At 34.5% G+C, this 20,291-nt stretch overlaps 1 protein-coding gene across 2 annotated transcripts in view; it reads left to right on the forward strand.

The window, feature by feature from the left end:
* sugt1 (SGT1 homolog, MIS12 kinetochore complex assembly cochaperone) overlaps window positions 1-20,291 on the forward strand; it is a 42,168-nt gene that overhangs the window by 5,047 nt on the left and 16,830 nt on the right. For both annotated transcript variants that reach the window (NM_001007361.1, XM_087235609.1), the window contains 7 exon segments: window positions 2,471-2,540; window positions 10,838-10,908; window positions 12,444-12,497; window positions 12,591-12,619; window positions 13,053-13,072; window positions 13,176-13,272; window positions 19,514-19,621. In NM_001007361.1, coding sequence (NP_001007362.1) covers window positions 2,471-2,540; window positions 10,838-10,908; window positions 12,444-12,497; window positions 12,591-12,619; window positions 13,053-13,072; window positions 13,176-13,272; window positions 19,514-19,621 — 449 coding nt within the window.

Here is a 20,291-nt window from a genome sequence, read left to right on the forward strand (position 1 = left end):
TTTTGTGAAAAGGCAACACAGGCCGGCATCAGGCGGTCCTTATTGTCGAGCCCTGTATATGTATGTATGTATGTATGTATTTATATATATATATATATATATATGTATGTATGTATGTATGTATGTATGTGTGTATATATATATATATATATATATATATATATATATATATATATATATATATATATATATATGTATATGTGTGTGTGTGTGTGTGTGTGTGTGTGTGTGTGTGTGTGTGTGTGTGTGTGTGTGTGTGTGTCTGTGTGTCTGTGTATATACGTGCGTGCGTGTATGTGTGTGTGTGTGTGTGTATTAGGAGTGTCACGATTTTGAATTTTAATCGAAATCGATTAAAATTTATGCTCAATGATTGAAATTTATGCTCAATTTCGATTATCGAATCAAAAAATAGAATCGATGATGCTGCCACGACCCCATGTCACGTCAGTTTGGCTTGCCAAGTGGGAAAAAAACAGGTTAGTTGAAGTGCTTGTTAAACTGCAGAAGCAGGAGACCCGTCGACAGAACTTAAACCCTCTCCTCTTTCAGGCCGGTGTGTAAGCATTTTGGATTTAAAGTTGGAGTTATGTTGACAACGTTCGTGTTGTCGACAAAAAAAAAAACACAGTTTTGCAAGCTCTGCTATGTACATATTACGTACGGTTCGTCCGATAGACAACACCCGCATAGCGGTCCTCCGCCCGCCCTCGTTGCAAATCCGCTCGCGAAAAGTAAACACTCAGGCCCTGTTTACACTGTCTTTGTTTTTAAATGGCATTTTAGAACGACAACGATTTGACATCCACAGTGGCGAGTAGCATTTCTGAGCAGCCCTCCTTCCTCTCTACCTCTGAAAATGCACATCAGGTGACCACACAGACACAGACACACTCACAGCCATGCGCTCGAGACAGCAGGTCCAGGTAGTCAGAGGACTACTTCAATCTTTCACTCACTTGTACTTAGTCATTTTAGCGCACGCCTCAGATACTGTTGGCTGGTTCCTGTTGGTTGTGCGTCTTTTTTACCGACGCCATTATAACGACACAGATCACTGCCATTTCACGAGTCCCGCAGAAAAAGTGATTGACAGGTGGTAATTATGTGTGTATCTTGCCTTCATTCATTTACTGTATGATTTGTTTATGGGTAAAACAAAGACCATCCAGGTCAGGTAGTTTAAACGGTAGGCTACAAATAATTAATTGGTCATTAATTAATTAATTATTCATAATCGAAAATCGAATCGAATCGTGCCTTTAGAATCGAAAATGTAATCGAATCGAGGATTTGGAGGATCATGACACCCTTAGTGTTTGTGTGTGTGTGTGTGTGTGTGTGTGTGTGTGTGTGTGTGTGTGTGTGTGTATGTGTGTATATATATGTATGTATATGTGTGTGTATATAAAGTATAGTATATACTGTATAAGTATATACTATACAAGTAAGGTAAAATATTATGTACTGTCATCATGCTATAGATAAAATAAATCAGTTATTAAAACTATTATGTTTAAAAATGTGTTGAGAAAAAAGATATTTTCCTTAAACAGAAATTGAGGAAAAAATATACAGGGTGGCTAAGGATTCAGGACGGTAAATAACGGACTTCAACTGTGTAGGTTTACATTTTCTTTTTATGGTTTAAATATATTTTTCATGTAACATGTTTCTTTGTTTGTGTTTTAGAAGCAATGATGCCAAGAAGCAATGAGCAATATCACACGAGTAGCAGTGCGATATGGCTGTATATCGGCACTGGTGGGAGGCGTGTGTTGCGTGCCTTAGTGCCCCCAACCGTGCCGATATACAGCCATATTGCACTGCTACGAGTGTGATATTGCATTTATACAACAGTTTGACAGTATAATTGTGTATATAAAAACAAAATCAAACATGGAGAGTCTCAAACCCTTTTGTATAAGGGAATTACTTCCGGATTCAAATCATAAGCTGACAGTTAAACAGTTGAGTGTGCATCTTTTAAAATTTAGATCTCTAGTGTCTGCCTTTTGCTGATAGTATGTGGGCGGAGTAATACACAAAGGGTAAAGAGGCTGTAGAAGTTCTGATATTGCAGAATATCGCACAGCTATCAGCCAATCAGATTTGAGAACCAGACAGAACTGTTGTGTGCGTGCGTGCGTGCGTGTGTATATATGTATGTATATGTGTGTGTATATAAAGTATAGTATATACTATATAAGTATATACTATACAAGTAAGATAAAATATTATGTACTGTCTTAATGCTAAAGATAAAAGAAATCAGTTATTAAAACTATTATGTTTAAAAATGTGTTGAGGAAAAAAGATATTTTCCTCAAACTGAAATTGAGGAAAAAATATACAGGGTGGCTAAGGATTCAGGAAGGTAAATAACGGACTTCAACTGTGTAGGTGTACATTTTCTTTTTATGGTTTAAATATATTTTTCATGTAACATGTTTCTTTGTTTGTGTTTTAGAAGCAATTGATGATGCCAAGAAAGCCCAAGACCTGCAGCCAGGACTAGCACTTCCCTTTCTAAGAATAGGGTAAGTTAACAGTAGTGTTTATTTTTTCCTCATTTAAAAAATACATATCAGTTTATTACTTTAAATTGATAGTTCACACAACAAAAAAAAAATCATGTTAATTTACTAAAGTGGGTGAGTTTGGTGAGTTCAGCTTTGTTTAGGTGGGAGTGTAGAGTGGTGAAATTGGGAAGGGTTTGCATTAGGGCTGGGCGATTAAATCAGTATCGATATTTATTGACCGAACACCATTGCCAATAAGTAGGTAAGTAGTTCTAGTATGAAGCGCTATAGTTTTATTAAAATGTGGCTACTAAGAGCGTGCCTTGGAAGCAGTGCCAATAAATAAGGCAACACGAAAACAGCGCTTAGAATTCCACAGATTTTTAGCCCATCATTGATTCTGTTTATTTACTTGTGTATATGTTAGCCCATCATTGATTCTGTTTATTTACTTGTGTATATGTGTGTAAATTTATATTTATTTTGTTTTTAAATTCATTCCAGTAATATTAATGACTAATATTAAAAAATATTCATATGATTTATTTACAACACTGTTTATAAAGTAATATTTTCTTTTTTTATATATAGATATTCTTTTATAAGAGGCTTCCGCATTAAATCTGCAGATTTTTTTTTTTTTTACAAAATTTTGCACAGAAATAGCAAAAAATGTCAGCAGATTCCATCTGGCCCTACCAATAAGCTTAGGGTGTAAGGTTGTCATTTCCAATGAAGGCGCGCAACTTGCACATGAACCACCAAGTGGCAACCTCCCGCTTTCCCTCAGGAAGCCAATACGGAAGTAACTGAAACTGCAATTCATCGAAATTCCACTAATTCTGGCTCCATAATAGAGCAAATTACAATTGATCCCACTGTTGGAATGGCCAACTTTACAGCAGAAAAAAAGGTGTTTACAGCCTGGTACAAAGAACGATTTTGGTTTATACAGCTAATATTACCCTTTATGACAACTGTGAGGGGGTGAATTTTGTTATAACTCATCCGTTTCCTTTATATTAGGCTATATTAAGTTTGCATAATTAAGGGTGTGGCCGCTTGAGTGACAGCTGGGTTTGCTGGTCGACGTCACTTCACCTCAGCTGACTCCGGCAGATAAGCCACTGAACCCGGCATATTCATCGTATTTTTGTTTTGTTTTATGTGGCTTTACACAGTCAGTTGCCTTTTGGACTTATTTCTTACAATTATCAGATAATATAGGATGCTGTGTGCACTTAATTGTGCTCACAAACCATTCATGTGGCCTCCGTTTCCCATGTGAGTAAAGTTATATACTTAAACACCATATCTATAAATGTTTTTTTTTTTTTTTTGTTTGTTGTAAGATTATTTATCATTTATCTTTTTCTTTAGAACTTAAATGCACTTCATAATCTGACAGATTGATTAGCTGTAGGCTCTAGAACAGTTATCTAAAGCTTTGTTATACATTGTATTGCCTGGAGTTCATCAATAGCCTTGGATTTTCTAACACAGACTATATCTGAAGTGTTTGAATGTAATTCACGTTTTCCTCCCGTAGTAAAACGTAATAAGAACAATGTTTGGTGGCTCAATGTATTACATTCAACGCTTACAGTCTAAACACTTTATTGATATAGTGTACAATCAAGCACTTGTGGGCAGAACACAAACGAGTTACAGGTAATAAAGTATCAAGCATTTTCCCAAAGTAAAGTCTGTCTAGCTAGGTCCAAGCAAAATCCCAGCAGGTGTCTTTAGCTCTGCTCACTCTCCCCCTCGTTTGCCCTTGTTTGTTATCCCGCCGTGGGTGCGATGACGCGCAAATAAAATGGCAACACGCCTACTTGTGGCTTCTTTTGCAGTGTTCAGAAACCTGTGGGTAACGTCACAGATACTACGTGCATATATTTTACAGTCTATTTGAACCACGGACATTTTCCGGCCGCACCTAGTTAAGAAACATCTGAACTTTTCTGAATGCCCTGAGTGCACTGCAATTAATGCAGCTAGAACTAACCAATCTGCCTCACACTTTGTATGGAATATGCACATTTCAGTAATAATGGCAGACTAATTACCTCAGACAAACACCGCGCACCCAAGCAGTGCAGCGCTTTTCAACTTTCACTTTAAACTTGTTTTGGAGCTGCAGCAATGATTTGCCTGTTTGTCATTCTCTGAGAAAATGGTTGATGGTCACCTACGAGAGACGCCAGAAGAGCATGAGCACTATTGAGCACTATCTATTGTAAATGGTCAAGGAATCCACACACATGCACTTGTCACTTCAGGTCAGAATAACGACACGTATGAAAACGAGTCACAAGCTTCAGTGAGGAGATTGTAATGCAGATTGTTAGGAGATTGTGAAGCCTTTAATACATATAGTACAAATCATTTTGACTAAGGTTTGTCTTTAAAAACTAAAAGAGGACTGCTGACGGTACTATCTTTGCCATGTGAATAAACATAAACATAATATACATGATCACATACTTTTTTTGTAAAAGAAGATGAGTGACAAATTTGGATTTCACCATTTCCAGATTTGAAAAGCCCTCAGGTAAAAAAAAATGTTCCTTACAAACATTTTTGTCACATGTTAGCAGACCACTGTAATCCAACTGCTTGGGTCCACACGCAAGCTGTGCTTTTATTGTGGGGTAATGGACACAAAACCTTCATTGTGGCAAATTTATAAACGCTACACTGATGACATATGTCTCCGAAAAATGTATTTACTACTTGTTTAAATTATGGTTGGCAACACAACCTGAAGTCTCTCTGAACACTGTAACAGGTTAAAAGAGTCTATGAAGCTATATCATGCATATCAATGAAGTTGCATCTCGTTTACAATAGAGTACGCTGATTGGCGAGTCTTTCTCATAAATTAGTGAACAGATATGCTGAAAATTTAATGACGTCACTTTGTACCGCCCGATACAGACAGTCAAATTTCACGCTGGAGTTGACACGATCTCATTGCCGTGAAGTAGTAGAATGAAATTGCTCTAAACAACGCAAAAACAACCAATTTTCACCTGTTAGCTAAATATATATGTGTCCTAATTGTGTTTTTAGCGACATGGAACATGTATATATGACTGTCAACATCTCAAAACATGTGTTTTGGTGTTTGGTTACCCTTTAAAGAAGATTTTAAGCTCAATCTGTGGTCAGTGAGTGGTAATAGTTTTTTTTTTTTTTTTAAATGCATACAAACAAGTTACATTTAGTAGCCATTGCTCCTGATGACACACTTGCATCCACGTATCTGCCAAGATCTGTTTGACCAGGCGGTGGATTTAAGCTAATAATATTGTGAATAATATTTTTTAATAGCTGCAGTCTAAGATTGTAAAAGTGAGTCGTTTCTTGGCATGAGTTTGAAAAGTTATTTTGTTGTGAATGCTTTGATCAGAGAACTTTGTTTATACATTCTGCATTTAGAAATGGCATGACTGCCTTTTTTTCCCCACTGTCCAAAGAGATGTGCTATAGGTGAATTAGAATAACTATATTGACCTAAGTGTGTGCGTGTGTGCGCGTGTGCAGGGGTGTGGGTGTTTCCCAGTAATGGGTTGTGTCTGGAAGGGCATCCGCTGTGTAGAACATATGCCAAAGTAGTTGGCAGTTCATTCCGATGTGGCGACCAAGTCACAGACTAAGCCGAAAATTGACTGAATGAATGTCTAAATGTTTGTTTCTCAAAGAATATGTTCATCGTATAAATGTAATGTATTAATATATCAGGGTATAAATCAGGAGTATTACACTATATGGACTCAAAATTTGGTTTAGAACAGGGGTGGGCAAACTCGGTCCTGGAGGGCCGGTGTCCTGCACAGTTTAGCTCCAACTCTAATCAAACACACCTGCTTATAGATTTCTAGTGATCTTGAAGACACTGATTAGTTTATTCAGGTGTGTTTGACTAGTGTTGGAACAAAACTCTGAACGGACACCGGCCCTCGAAGATCAAGTTTGCCCATCCCTGGTTTAGAAAATCTGTTAAAATATTACTTCAAATATTCTTAAATGTTACTTTATATATAACAATTTGGCAATGTACAGTCAGGTCCATAAATATTGGCACATCATCACAATTCTAACATTTTTGGCTCTATACGACAAGACAATGGATTTGAAATGAAACAAACAAGATGTGCTCTAACTGCAGACTGTCAGCTTTAATTTGAGGGTATTTACCTCAATTGGTGATCAATTTACCCAAAGCAGCTAAATGGTGTAGGAATTACAACACTGCAGATGTGCCTCCCACTTGTTAAGGGACCAAAAGTAATGGGACAGAATAATAATGATGATCCTTTGCAGTCAATAATAACCTGAAGTTTGTAACGCATAGACATCATGAGATGCTAGGTTTCTTCCCTGATGATGCTCTATCGAGTCTCTACTACTGCAACTGTCTTGAGTTGCTGCATGCTCAATTGGATTCAGGTCAGATGATTGACTTGGCCATTGCATAAAATTCCACTTTTTTTCCCTTCAAAAATTCTTTGGTTGTTTTTAAAGTATGCACTGTGAAGCGCCATCCAATGAGTTTTGAAGCATTAGTACATATAGTACATAATACTCCATTTCCTTCTTTAAAGATGCCAGAGAGCTTACACTTGTGATTATAAAATTTAGCATATGAAAAAATAAGATTAATCATTTAAAAATGAAACTGCCTTTCTCCAAAACACCAAACAATATAGACTTCTAAAAATATATAAAGTGACAATCGATATTTTGTAGAATAAAATCGCAGACATCTTGCTAAAATTGCTTAACAACAGGACAATGTAAAAACAAATGTATCACAGTTCAGGGCAACTGGCACTAAAAGAGCAATTAAAGTCAATGGTCAGATTTAAATTTAATCAACTAATTTTTAGCTTGGTATATCCTGTGCATAGTTTTGAATGATACTTCCATTATCTCAATTGTAATTAAATATTGATTAGCTGTTGACCATGCCTTTTTCCAACCAATATTAGCTGCGTCCCAAATGGCACACTGTACACTATGCACTCATGCACTATGTACTTATGCACTTACACACTCAACAGGATAGTATATGTATGTAGTGTCGTCCCAAATGGCACACTTATGTATTTTTACTAAGCGGAAATTCAAACCGTTTCCCTGATGACGTTTGACTGTTGCCAAATCAGTGAAATAAACGACTGAATTATCAAGTAATACCTGCCGTGAGTATTGCTGCATTCACCATCGGGAGGCGCTATAATCACTCTCGTAGGAGAATTTTGCTTTCACCATCCAAAATAAATAGAGTTATTCAACATGTGCGTCCGATCGCTCCGCCCCTTCCGCTACGTAAGCAAACCTGCGGTCGTTCAGTGCGTGAAGTGTCCATCATTACACACTTCATTTTAGCGGCTGAATGAGTCTTGCTGCACTGATGTGTGATTTAACAGAAAAAAACATATACTACCTTTTTATATTAGGCAGAAACAACTGAAGGTTGTTTTTGTCTGATGCTTAAATAACACAGACTTCAAGATAAATATCCTCAAAAACTTTGTCATAATTCCCTGATGTTACAGGAATCTTGTAATGTGCCAGACATTCATTATAAGTCAACAGAAAATCATTTAAATTAAATAACTGACACAATTATTATGATGTCATCATTATTATAGAAGGAATACTGGAAAAATTGGTTCCAAGACATCATAGCCATAAGCTCATAATTAGCCAAATTTAGGTATACCCCAGATGTGCTTGTAAATTGGTTACAGACATTCAACAGACATTTAACTGACTATAAGAAACATTGTAAGTATATATCAACTTATTTTACCCTAACCCCAACCTGACGGTCTCTTTATAATATAATGAGAGTTAGTTAGCATGTAGATGCAATGTAACTTAAATTCAACAAATAGACCATCAAAATAAAGTGTGATCGTGTCATCTGTTAATCATGGATTTTTATCTCTCTGTCAGCAATCGTAATACCTCTTATTGGGCTTGAGTTAATATAAGAGAAAAGAAGCTGACTTACAGTAAGAGGTATGGAGATACTAAGCACCCGTCTAATCACTTTAGAAATATCATATTTTGGGGAGGTACCATTAGATAACTTCATAGAAAAGTTGCCATTTTTAGAAAGGGTTTATTTACTGTAGAGCAGGGGTGTCAAACTCAATTCCTGGAGGGCCGAAGCCCTGCACAGTATAGTTCCAACCCTGCTCCAACACACTTACCTGTAGGTTTCAAACAAGCCTAAAGGACTCGATTAGTTTGATCAGGAGTGTTTAATTAGGGTTGAAACTAAACTGTGCAGAGCTGCGGCCCTTTTGGAACGGAGTTTGACACCTGTGATGTAGAAAAAAAATGACCCAAATCTAATTTCCTTAACGTAGCAAGGATAAACTGATATTCTACAGAATCAAATGATGTACAAAAGTGTAAAAATAATATAAAATTCATTAATCATGTAAAAATAATTAATCAACTTTGAATATTCCAAAATAATCAAACCTTTGTTATTATTCATAAATTCTGATTGTGATTTATCAATTACTAAATCTAAAAATAGTTTTAATATTTTAGCTACAATTAAGGCCAACAACTTTGTCATTACTTTAATTATCATTTTACATCAAAATTAGTTTTTTTTTTGTTTAATATTTGTTAATTAACTTAAAAGATTTAATCTTGTTGAATGGTGAGAAAATATTGTTTAAATTTAAGTCATTACAAAATGACAGAGTTCTACTTATTTTTAGATAATGAAATTGTATTTAAATAATGACTAATTACTCTTTAATCCTAAAATAAACAGGAAAGGAAACCAAAACAAGAATTTGATTTAGTGGAGACAGATTTATAGTAGCCATATATTATTTTATTTCTCACTTTTTTGTACACTTTTTTTTTTTCCTTTGACAATGCATGTAATTGATATTTTGTGTACTGTATACAAATATTATTTACATGTCAGCTCTTTATTAGCAAGTAACGAACTTTACAGTCCATGGTTTTGAAAAATAAAGGTAATTGACTTAATTGTGTGGAAGCACGTTTTGACAATCAACAGATTTTCTTTGGCTCCGAAGCAATTTTATTTTGAACAGGTTAAAGATTCAAGTATTTTTGAAGATTTTAACAGATTTGTGTGTGTTGAGCATCAGTTAAGACAACGTTAGCAACTGTTAGCTTTAATTTAGTAGAAAACTGGATTAGTTGGAGCTTTTGTCAACTAATTTCATCTTTCGTGTTTAAAATCATTTTTGGGGCGGGATCAAAATCAGTGATGTAGCACGAATTACAGATTACAGAATTACAAATCTAGTTTTAATTTGGGAAATGCTTTAGATATATGTGGGGGCGGGAGTTTTGTGCATTATAAACTGATTACAAATCCGATTACAAATGAATGTCCTGTTCATTTTAATTAAAAAAATCTTGGATAAAGCATCTCTTCTTTTTCCATTTGTCCATATATTGCTAATATATTTTCTAATACTTCTATACTTTATTTTAATTGTATTTATAGAGCCAAATTAAATATGTTTAGACATTACATTCAGCCATCATGCTTTAGCTGCCATATGCATTTGTCAAAAATCTGTAGGTAAGTGTAGTGTAATTACTTGGCTATTTAACATCAGGAGTGCAACGGTTCAATCTGCTCATGGTTCGGTATCTATCATGGTTAGGCTTCACACATGACTTAAGATTTGCATGTTCTCTCTATAATTAAAAAAAGTAGAACATTTTGAAAATTGGATATTTAAATAAAATCCTTTTAAAAAATAGAAAAAAGCCTTTTTCTGTTTTACACATTGACTCAACGGTCTCAATCACTTATGCAAATAATAATAATAATAATAATAATAATAATAATTAATAATAATAGTTTCAACAAATCTTAATAATTGAGCACTTTTAAAGTATTGACTGCTTCTGCTGGGTCTGGTATTTTAAGTGTTGAGATAAGGAATGGCCACATAACAAAGTGGTTAATATATATTTTTTTAATCATGAGAAACACAGTAAGTAATGTTTGTTGTATTGCAATGCTATATAAGTCAAAGTAAATTTAGAAATTACACTTCTTTCTTTTTTATTTGTGTTTTCCATACTGTGCCAACTTTTTCTGATTTGGGTTTTTACATCATAGTCTTCTGATGGGCTAAGCAAAGAATCTGATCATGTGTAACATTCTAGGACAATGATATCTGTCATGTATAGTAATATTTACTGCTTGCCAATTCACAATACTTTAAAAAAGTTAAATATTTTAAATGACAGGCCTAATGTTCTTTTTGTCATTGTTTTTGAAGAATTGCAGAGTATCACCTACATAACTTTGTCGCTGCTCATCAGGCCCTCACAGCAGGAAGAGACCTTGACAGTGAGTTAATTTTTTTTCAAGTATGGAGTGTAAAGGTAATGCGACACCACATTTATTTGATGGAAATGTGATATACTGGCTTATATATATTGTAGCTATGATAAAGTGTCAATTTGTGTGTATATAATTGTATATTTGTGTGAGCCACAATGACAGAAGTCACAATGAGACAGATAAAAACTATATATTTTCACATAATCTGGTCCATGTTGTTAATTAGGAGGTCAACTAAAAGCACAAGTGGTTTCACTTTCTCTAGAGAGCTCTATTGTTTATATTTTAAACAACTTTTTGTAAGTTTTAACATTTCAGAGACAATAAGGCTCAGTATGTGTTCATGTTTTTTTATTTTTTTTATTTTGTATAATCTCAGATGTTACAGTAGGCTATTTCACATTATCATCTGCAGCTATATTCAAATCATGGTTACAAAATGGTCTGAAATTAACATTCATACATAAGTATTTATGTATATAAAGCATTTTAAGAAGTGCTTCTCATATGATATTTGAACTTCAAGCTAGAATGACCTCGACTGCCACTTTCTGTCATATACCATGCCTACCAAAAGGGTGCCAGTGGATTACTGTAAAAAAACAAGGCTTCATTAGCATTCACACTAATCAAGAAGTCTATCTGGGAAGAGATATTCTGAACAGTCCTCACTTAAGCATGCAGTAAGTCACCAAGTGGGCGATGTGTGTATTCACAGTTAAATGTTAAACCTAAAGTGTGGGAAGAATGATCAGAAAGAACAATTGCATTAAAATGCAATGCTTAACTAGAGAAAGGTTATTTTCAATTAAAAAAAATGATAATAATCTGGGAAAAAGATTGATGGGCATGGGAAAAAAGAATAACCATGCAAAGAAGGATTGAAGAAATGCTAGTCATCAGTGAGAAAGTTACTTTCTTAGAAAGTCTACCAGTTTTTGGGTTTAGGCAGATATTAAAGACACTCCCAATAATTAAATAGATAAAATGTACATTTGGTAATACAGAAAAAAAATCTATCTTATCTACAGCTAAGTTAGGTGTATAGACCAGCTGTCAAAATTTGATTGATTGCTTCTGGTCTAAGCCCCGCCCCTTTAAGCCAACTTTATACTTCCAGTAATTAGATTCTTATCAATTATATATATTATAATTCCAGTTGTTCAAATTGTAATCAGATTAATTAAACTATAATGCAGGTCATTTTAAGCTATTCAATTAGTTATTAGATCTGTTATTATATTTTAATTATTTATTTAAAATTATTATAATTCTATTATTTTGAATAAACTATTTACTATGTTATATTATAATTAATAAACGCATATAAACATTTGTTTCTGTTTATACTAAAAAGATACCATGCATGAGAATACTGCAGTTTAACTGTATCTGAAGCAAATATTATTGGCACTTAAATGTATAACATTCATTCATTGGTTCCTTTAATTGATGCTGTTGAATTTAAAAGATGTCATTGCAAAATTAGTTTATATTAATTATATATTAATTACATTTTGATATGTATTTGTCATACAAAGGTTCTGTTGAAGAATTTCAAACATGGATGCAGCACTGTGAAACTGAAATGGCGAGTATGTATAACGTAAATTTTTTTTTAATTCAATTTCAGTTCGGGGATTGTGTGTATGTGTATGTCTAATACAATAGTTTTCTGATTTTTTTAGCACACATTCCAAACAAAACTTCAGATTTGGTAAGTGTCTGTTTACTGTCTTTATCTGTATGTAACTGGAAAAGAAATATACAGTATTATGCTAGTGCTTTAATTTTATTGCCTGGTTTTTATCATCTTAATTTAAAGAAACACAACGAACCCTTAATTGAGAAAACTGAGTAATTTGATACATGAGATCAGTTGTTTTTGTTAAACGATGTGCTGTTGATGAATTTTAATTGTTAGAATATTTTTTTAAGTATAGAAAAGTGGTAATTATAAAATGTGGTAAACTTGATCAGTTTTTTTTTTTTGCCATGACCTAGCCAAAGAAGCTGAAATGGCAATAAACTCTCTCTCTCTCTCTCTCTCTCTCTCTCTCTCTCTCTCTCAAACAATGATTTGTGCTTTTTTTATTATTTTCCCTCTGTTTCTGCTGAAATGCACTTACAACTGACTGTTTAAACAACAGCAAACTACAACCCATGTCAAGTAAGTATGGTGGTGTAATAATTTTATTTTAAATTCTTTGTGTTTAATAGTACAAAAATAGAATAAAATTGCATCACATTTAATGAATTTCTGCTTCATTCAGACATGATTGGTACCAGACAGAGTCTCAAGTTGCAGTTACCATCATGGTAAAAAATGCCAAGAAGGAGGGTGTGATTGTCAGCTTTGGCGAAAGGGAGGTAATGTTTCTCTCCTTTTTCATGTCATCAATGATTATGCGCTGTACATAGTTAAGGTTGAGAGGTGGACATCATGGTATATAAATAAAGCTTTTTAACTAATATAATAAGCAGCCATGTGGCTGGTAGGGTATACATATACGGTGACATATGCATAAATTGACATAAACATACAAGTGCACATTCCAGGTAAATGAAATGTCTGTAAAAGGCAATTGTATAAGAAAACTAACCTGTCTCTTCTTGGTTTGGTAGCTTCGAAAAATTTAATGTAAAGCAAAAATATGAGTTTATATAAAATGGGGTGATTACAAGTCTAATCAGTAGGGCTGGAACGCTACACCAAAGTCACAGTTTGGTATGTTCCCTGCTTTTGGGGTCACATTTTGATAAGAGTTTAGTAAAACAGTAGGGCTGCACCATTGACCCTTCGCTAATCTACACCCAAAAACCGCCACCCACCAATCGTGGCTTAGCAACTGTAGCTACACGCAGGGGCTCTGTCAAGCTTTCGAGTGAGTGCATATGGATTGTGCAAATCTGATACCTGGTATCCCTAAAGTTTGGTCAGGATGGTGGAATTTTTTCCCTTTTCAAAACCAAAAACCCAAGAGGAGAAATGCCAGCGTGGATCAAGCTCTGTGAGGGGCACTAAGCGGAGTTAAAGTGGTTTTGTTTTGATATTTCTGACACAATAAGTGATAGAACCACGGCAATAACTCACACACCTCTTACCCTAAACAGACCTAAACTGTGTTTCCTACAAAAATACAAAGCAGGTTATGTTTCCCAGCTGTCTTTTTCTTTTTTTTTTTTTCGCTCTATATTATGAGCACTGCTCCGTTTAAGGCTTCGCCATAGTAACTTAGTCATACTAATAGCGATTAGGTCATGAGTTATTGATCCGGAAAATGCAAATCTGTTGCTAACTTTACTTAACTTCATATTTCCATCTATTTCAAGCTACGAATATTTGAAATTACAAATCAACAGAACAAAACCGAGATATAATCACAAACTGAGCACTTGCGATCAATATACTTTACCAGCAGCTGTTTTTCAATATTTTATAATAAGTACACAAACATACTGACAGCTATAGGTAATTCACTGTACATTGTTATGGGTCAATGATGCTAATATTCAGCACAAATCCTTGAGTTTCCCCTTTCTGGCTGTTCTTTCTATGTATATACTATGTAAAAGCACTATCATGCGTGTTTCCTCGTCGGTTAGTAATGGTATATTTCATTGCACAAAAATTAATCTATCAGGCTTTTTGGCTAAAAATAGAGAAATCACGGTTTAATTTGTTATTATGGGATTATTTTTAAATTTCACCTCTACTGCCGAGTATGAACTAAGCTGTTGAATGGTTAGAGTATGAGGCGGCTAGGTTAAGCTAGCTTCAGTTTTGATTAAATTATTCTCTAATCGGTTGCCTTTTATGTGGTCAATATACCCCTGAAATGCATACTGCAGTCCTTTTTTGTCTGGCTTTCTCGGACATCTCACCTGTTCGCCAAAAATTACATTATATCCCTGGCAATGTCTGACAGCGGCGCATACACATTGTAACAGCCGTGCCAGGCATGATAGCTTGTCAGGCGTAGCAACAGTAACTAAGGAGGTCTGGGCTTAGCGAAGAGTCAAATTGTAGATAAATTTGAATTGCGATTGATCTGATCAATATTGCGATTTAAAATATGATTTGCAACAATTTCTTAAAAAGAGCTACAGGTTTGATGTGGTGGTTTTAACAGCACCAAAGAAAGACCAAGCATAACCACAAAGTATTATACACTATGCTAATGTTTATTTAAAACCTCTTAATATACATCTCTATTATTTCCTTATTATATTTTTCTGAAAAATGTCACCAATCACTTTTTTTTTTTTCCTGGAACGTTAGTGGACTTGCCTCCCAGACAAAAAGTATCAAAGTTTTTAAAGAGCCCATATTATACATGAAATAGAGTCATATCTTGGTTGTAAGGGTCTCCAACAACAGTCTAATATGCATGCAAGGTCAAAAAACACTTTCATGGTCTTATAATCTGTATTTATTTTTACCTAATTATCCCAGCGACTCCTGTATGAATCGTCCAGTGATTCATTTGTTCCCAAACCCCTCCTTAGCGCGAAGCTAATCTGCGCTGATTGGACCGATGACAGCCTGTTGCGATTGGTTGACTGCCTTCAGTCAGAGTGAAAAGCCAAACAGCTAATCAGCAATATAAAAGTAATCACAGTTCATACACGCTCGATAGTGTAGGCGTGGATTTTAGCTGCCAGTGGGTCAATGTAAATACAGTCGATGGACTTGAAAATTCAAACGACTATTTTATTGAGCAAAAACTCCAAAAACTGTCGAGGAGATCACATAGCTTGTCTCACTCTGCCCTTTTTACAGACACACACACATACACACACATTGGCCTCGTCCTTGCGTGCGCGTGCGCACACACAAAAACACACACACACACACCTCAGGACGACAACGCGCGCGCGCGCGCGCACACACACACACACACACACACACACACACACACACACACACACACACACACACACACACACACACACACACACACACACACACACACACACACAAACACACACACATACCTCCGGACGACAGCGCACGCGCACATACACACTACCCTCGTCCACGGAGCTCCGTAAACAAAGCAGCACGCGTCGCGTTTTTAACGTGACTTTGCACGCGATAAGAGAATATAGCCAGTTAACCTGATACAGTACACGCGGTTACAAGTAACAAATCACAACTAAATACATTTGCAAGCTAGAGTCAACGAGGCAATAACTTTAATCGCACGTACTTACACTTGAGAAATGGAGGAAGAAACCCATCCTGACGTCCATCAGTAAGTTACTCTTTACTGATCCTTCCTTTAACAAACGCCGATAAAGTATTCTTTGTAGCATGTAGTTTGCAGAAGTTTCCAGTAGTTTCCAACTGCTTGGTTATAATACTGAGGTTTCATCTTTGGCGAAACACTTAATGACTCGGTATCAAGGCGACTCGTTTGAAGCACTATGAGTCGACTCTTTTATAGATGAATCAACCGTTTTAAACACTGTACTCTTACAGATTTAAGCCTTAGCTGGATACTTTACTTCACTTAGAGCTGTGTTACACACTACATGGAGGGGAATTTTCAAAAACCCATAATATGGGCTCTTTAATCAATTAATTACAAGCAGACATGCCGAAACGATCATAACATCTGATCATAACATAATTAAATCATCACAGTACAATCATTCTAAAATTCTCTCCACATCATCCTCAGCCATCATCATTACTAAAAGACTAACATCACGCAGCTTCACACTACACTGGAGAACTAGATACACTCTCTCTATCTCTATTTATCATTTTTATTGTACCACTGTAAACATTTAAACATTAATGCACACCATAAAATAAGTCTCTACATTGATGATATATTATTATATTTACGAAATCCTCAAACATCTTTACAAAATACAAATAAACTTAATGATACGTTTTCAGATATTTCTGAATACTCAATCAACTGGAGTAAATCTGCTATACTTCCATTAAATTCCACCAGTGTGGATGTGACATCCCAAACATCACTAATCCATCAATGTTTCCCCCAGGCTGTCAGAGTTGTTTTGACTTAACTATACTTAAAAAAGATCATTTTCAACACTGAATGAATCCATTATGGGCGGAATATCTGTAACTAAAATGTGTATGTTCCTCAAAATAAACTATTTATTTTCAAAGATTACAGCACAACCCACTCGTACCATGTTTAAATCTTTAAAAAAGTAAAAATCCCAAATCCCAAAATCCCAGAGTTAAAAGGTTATAAAAAAAAAAACACATTGAGGTCTACTTTCTGGCAATTCTGATGTAAAGCATACAGTGGGTACGTAAAATATTCAGACCCCCTTAATTTTTTCTCTCTGTTCTATTGCAGCCATTTGCTAAAATCATTTTAAGTTCTTTTTTCCCCTCAATGTACACACAACATAAAATTGACATAAAAACACAGTATTTTTGCAGATAAAAAAAAAAAAGAAAAACTGAAACATCATATGGTCCTAAGCAAAAGTTCCTCTCTTTCAAAATTATTATTAATATTGTCATTTTAATGTTGTTGTCTTTATTATTATTATTATTTTTACAATTATTATTATTATTATTATTATTATTATTGTTATTATTAATATTATTGTTATTATTACTATTACAACTACTACTACGTGCACAAACAAACATACAGTTGAAGTCAGAATTATTAGCCCCCCTGAATTATTAATGCCCCTGTTTATTTTTTTCCCCCAATTTCTGTTTAACAGAGGGAAGATTGTTTCAGCACATTTCTAAACGTAACAGTTTAAACTTATTTCTGATAACTGATATATTTTATTTTTGCCATCAGGTCAGTAAATAATATTTTACTAGATATTTTTAAAGACACTTCTATACAGCTTAAATTGATTAATTAGTTAATTAGGTTAACTATGTTGGTTAGGGTAATTGGGCAAGTTATTGTATAACAATGGCTTGTTCTGTAGACTATTGAAAAAAAAAATTCTTAAAGGGGCGAATCATTTTGCCCCAAAAATGTTTTTTAAAAAATTAAAAACTGCTTTTATTCTTGCTGAAATAAACCAAATAAGACTTTCTCCAAAAGAAAAAATGTTATCAAACATACTGTGAAAATTTACTTTCTCTGTTAAACATCATTTGGGATATATATATTAGAGAGAGAAAAAAATCAAAAGGGGGCTAATAATTCTGACTTAAACTGTGTATATATACCGTTACACCCCTACAAGTGATTCTTTTTATGAGTGGAAATTTAAATAAGGTTACACATGCAGCACATTCGAATTACAAAATGTAGGTTTTGGTGTGGTCAGGACATCATTTCCTTAAACCATCCTATGAAACAAACTTTATTTAAATGAATTTAAACTTCTTTTTATTATGGTGTAAATCATTTATCCAATCGACTTTGTGTTGCTGTGGACCCAAGAAAGTACAGTAAGAGTTCATTTTACTGCTGTATAAACACACAACATTAGACTTAATGAGCCTTTAATAAACTGCTGAACAGCATAGACTGGAAGTAGTGCGTCTTACGTGGTCAAGGCTTATATGCTCCGAGAACCCAAAATAATTTTACAAAGCTGAACAAGTCTGTCAATACATTTTAAAAAACAATTAAGAAACGATTCACTCCCAAATCATAAATAAGCAGCAAGCAATTAATGCAGTGACAAGGCACAAGTATTAAAAATAAAGTTTAGTAAATTCTATTAAATAAAAAAATGGTAACATTAACTTCAATTACAGAATTTAAAAAAGCTGGAATAAAATCATAAATAAATTCCGTTTTATTGAATAAAAAGAACTAAAATGATATAAAAGGGAACACCTTGCTGGCAAGACAGAACACGCTAAAACGAACAATTTTTTTTTTTCTTAAGTCAGTTTTTAATTTAATCACAATCAGTTTGCTTACAGTTTTCTTACTTTGTCTATCTACTCTCTTTTTCATCCTGAGTGTGAGGAAGATTTTCAACAACCTAGTCAGCTTTTGAGTGAATGTAAAGCTAAATAAGTGGGGCTCCAAAACATTATAAATAATCTTAATCCCCTGACAACATCTAAATTGGTTTGTAAATTATATAACATTTAAATTTAGATCATTAATAACCTAATCATTATATATGCTTCTAAGTTAGAAATACAGCATTTAAAAACTGCATTTAATAATGTCTATTAAGATAAGTGATGGTAAACTTTTACTTCATATGCTGTTGTCTGCTCACACATGACTGAAGAATAAAGTCTTGCTGACCTTTCTTAATTCAGATCTAAAGATCTTCGTTTAGAATCACAAACACAGGGTAATCTTTTTCTCATCTGCTTGCAGCAGGCTCCCATCCCAACTCAGAATGTAGGCAAAATAATCGTAATCAGTTGTGCCTCAAAAATGAATGCACTGTGAGGGGAATATCTTTTTTATATTACTTAAAGACAAGGCTGTGAGCAATTAATGGTCTTATAATAAATATTGTTGATACTTGACATGTCAAACAATGTTTGAAATCTTCTGAATGGGAACATTTTTGTAAGGCATTATAATAGAGGGACACACTTTTGCAAAAATGATGGCATCCAATACATTACAATTAACAAGTATGTTTTCTTTCTTTTTCATATTATTAGTTGACCGCTGTGGTAAAGCTTCCATCAGGAGAGGATTATTGTCTGAAGGTTCATCTTCTTCATCCTATTGTCCCACAGCAGAGCACATACAAGATCCTTTCAACCAAGGTATGATTAAAACATGCTTGTTTATATTGTGGGTGTGTGTGTGCGTGTATATATATATATATATATATATATATATATATATATATATATATATATATATATATATATATATATATATATATATATATATATATATATATATATATAGGGTGGAGCCGAACCCGAATACGGTATTCTGAAAGGCACGAATTTCGAACAAATACTTGAAAAATTATTTGTGTTCGGGAACAAGAAAAACATTGTATCAAAAAGCAGCGTTTCCTCATGAGACCGCAGTGCATGCCCGCGTGAGTGAGTGAGAGAGTGAGTGAGACGCTCATGAGTCGGAGGGCGGGGTGGAGGTAAAGGTGACTGGCACAGGCTTCTCCATACAGCAACAGAGAAGGCTCGGCTAAGCCAAAAATACTTTACTGCATCACTAGTTTTGTTAAACAGATTTTTGTACCTTACCTGGGTTCCAGAGGCAGTTTAAAAACTTGTAGCGGAGTTGAATCGGAGTTTGATCGGGATATTCCATTACGCTGCATTATTGACGTCTGCAATTGGGTGCTCTCTGTTTACGCAATGTTAGCTCTGTTAGCGCGGTAATTTAGACAGACTGTTGACAGAGTAACGTTAACGTTCGTTTATAAAGGTTAAAACGATGCTGTTGCAGTTGTGTAGTATGTAC

The sequence above is a fragment of the Danio rerio genome, chromosome 1, assembly GCF_052040795.2.
Source record: "Danio rerio strain M-AB ecotype USA chromosome 1, GRCz13ab, whole genome shotgun sequence".
NCBI lineage: Eukaryota > Metazoa > Chordata > Actinopteri > Cypriniformes > Danionidae > Danio > Danio rerio.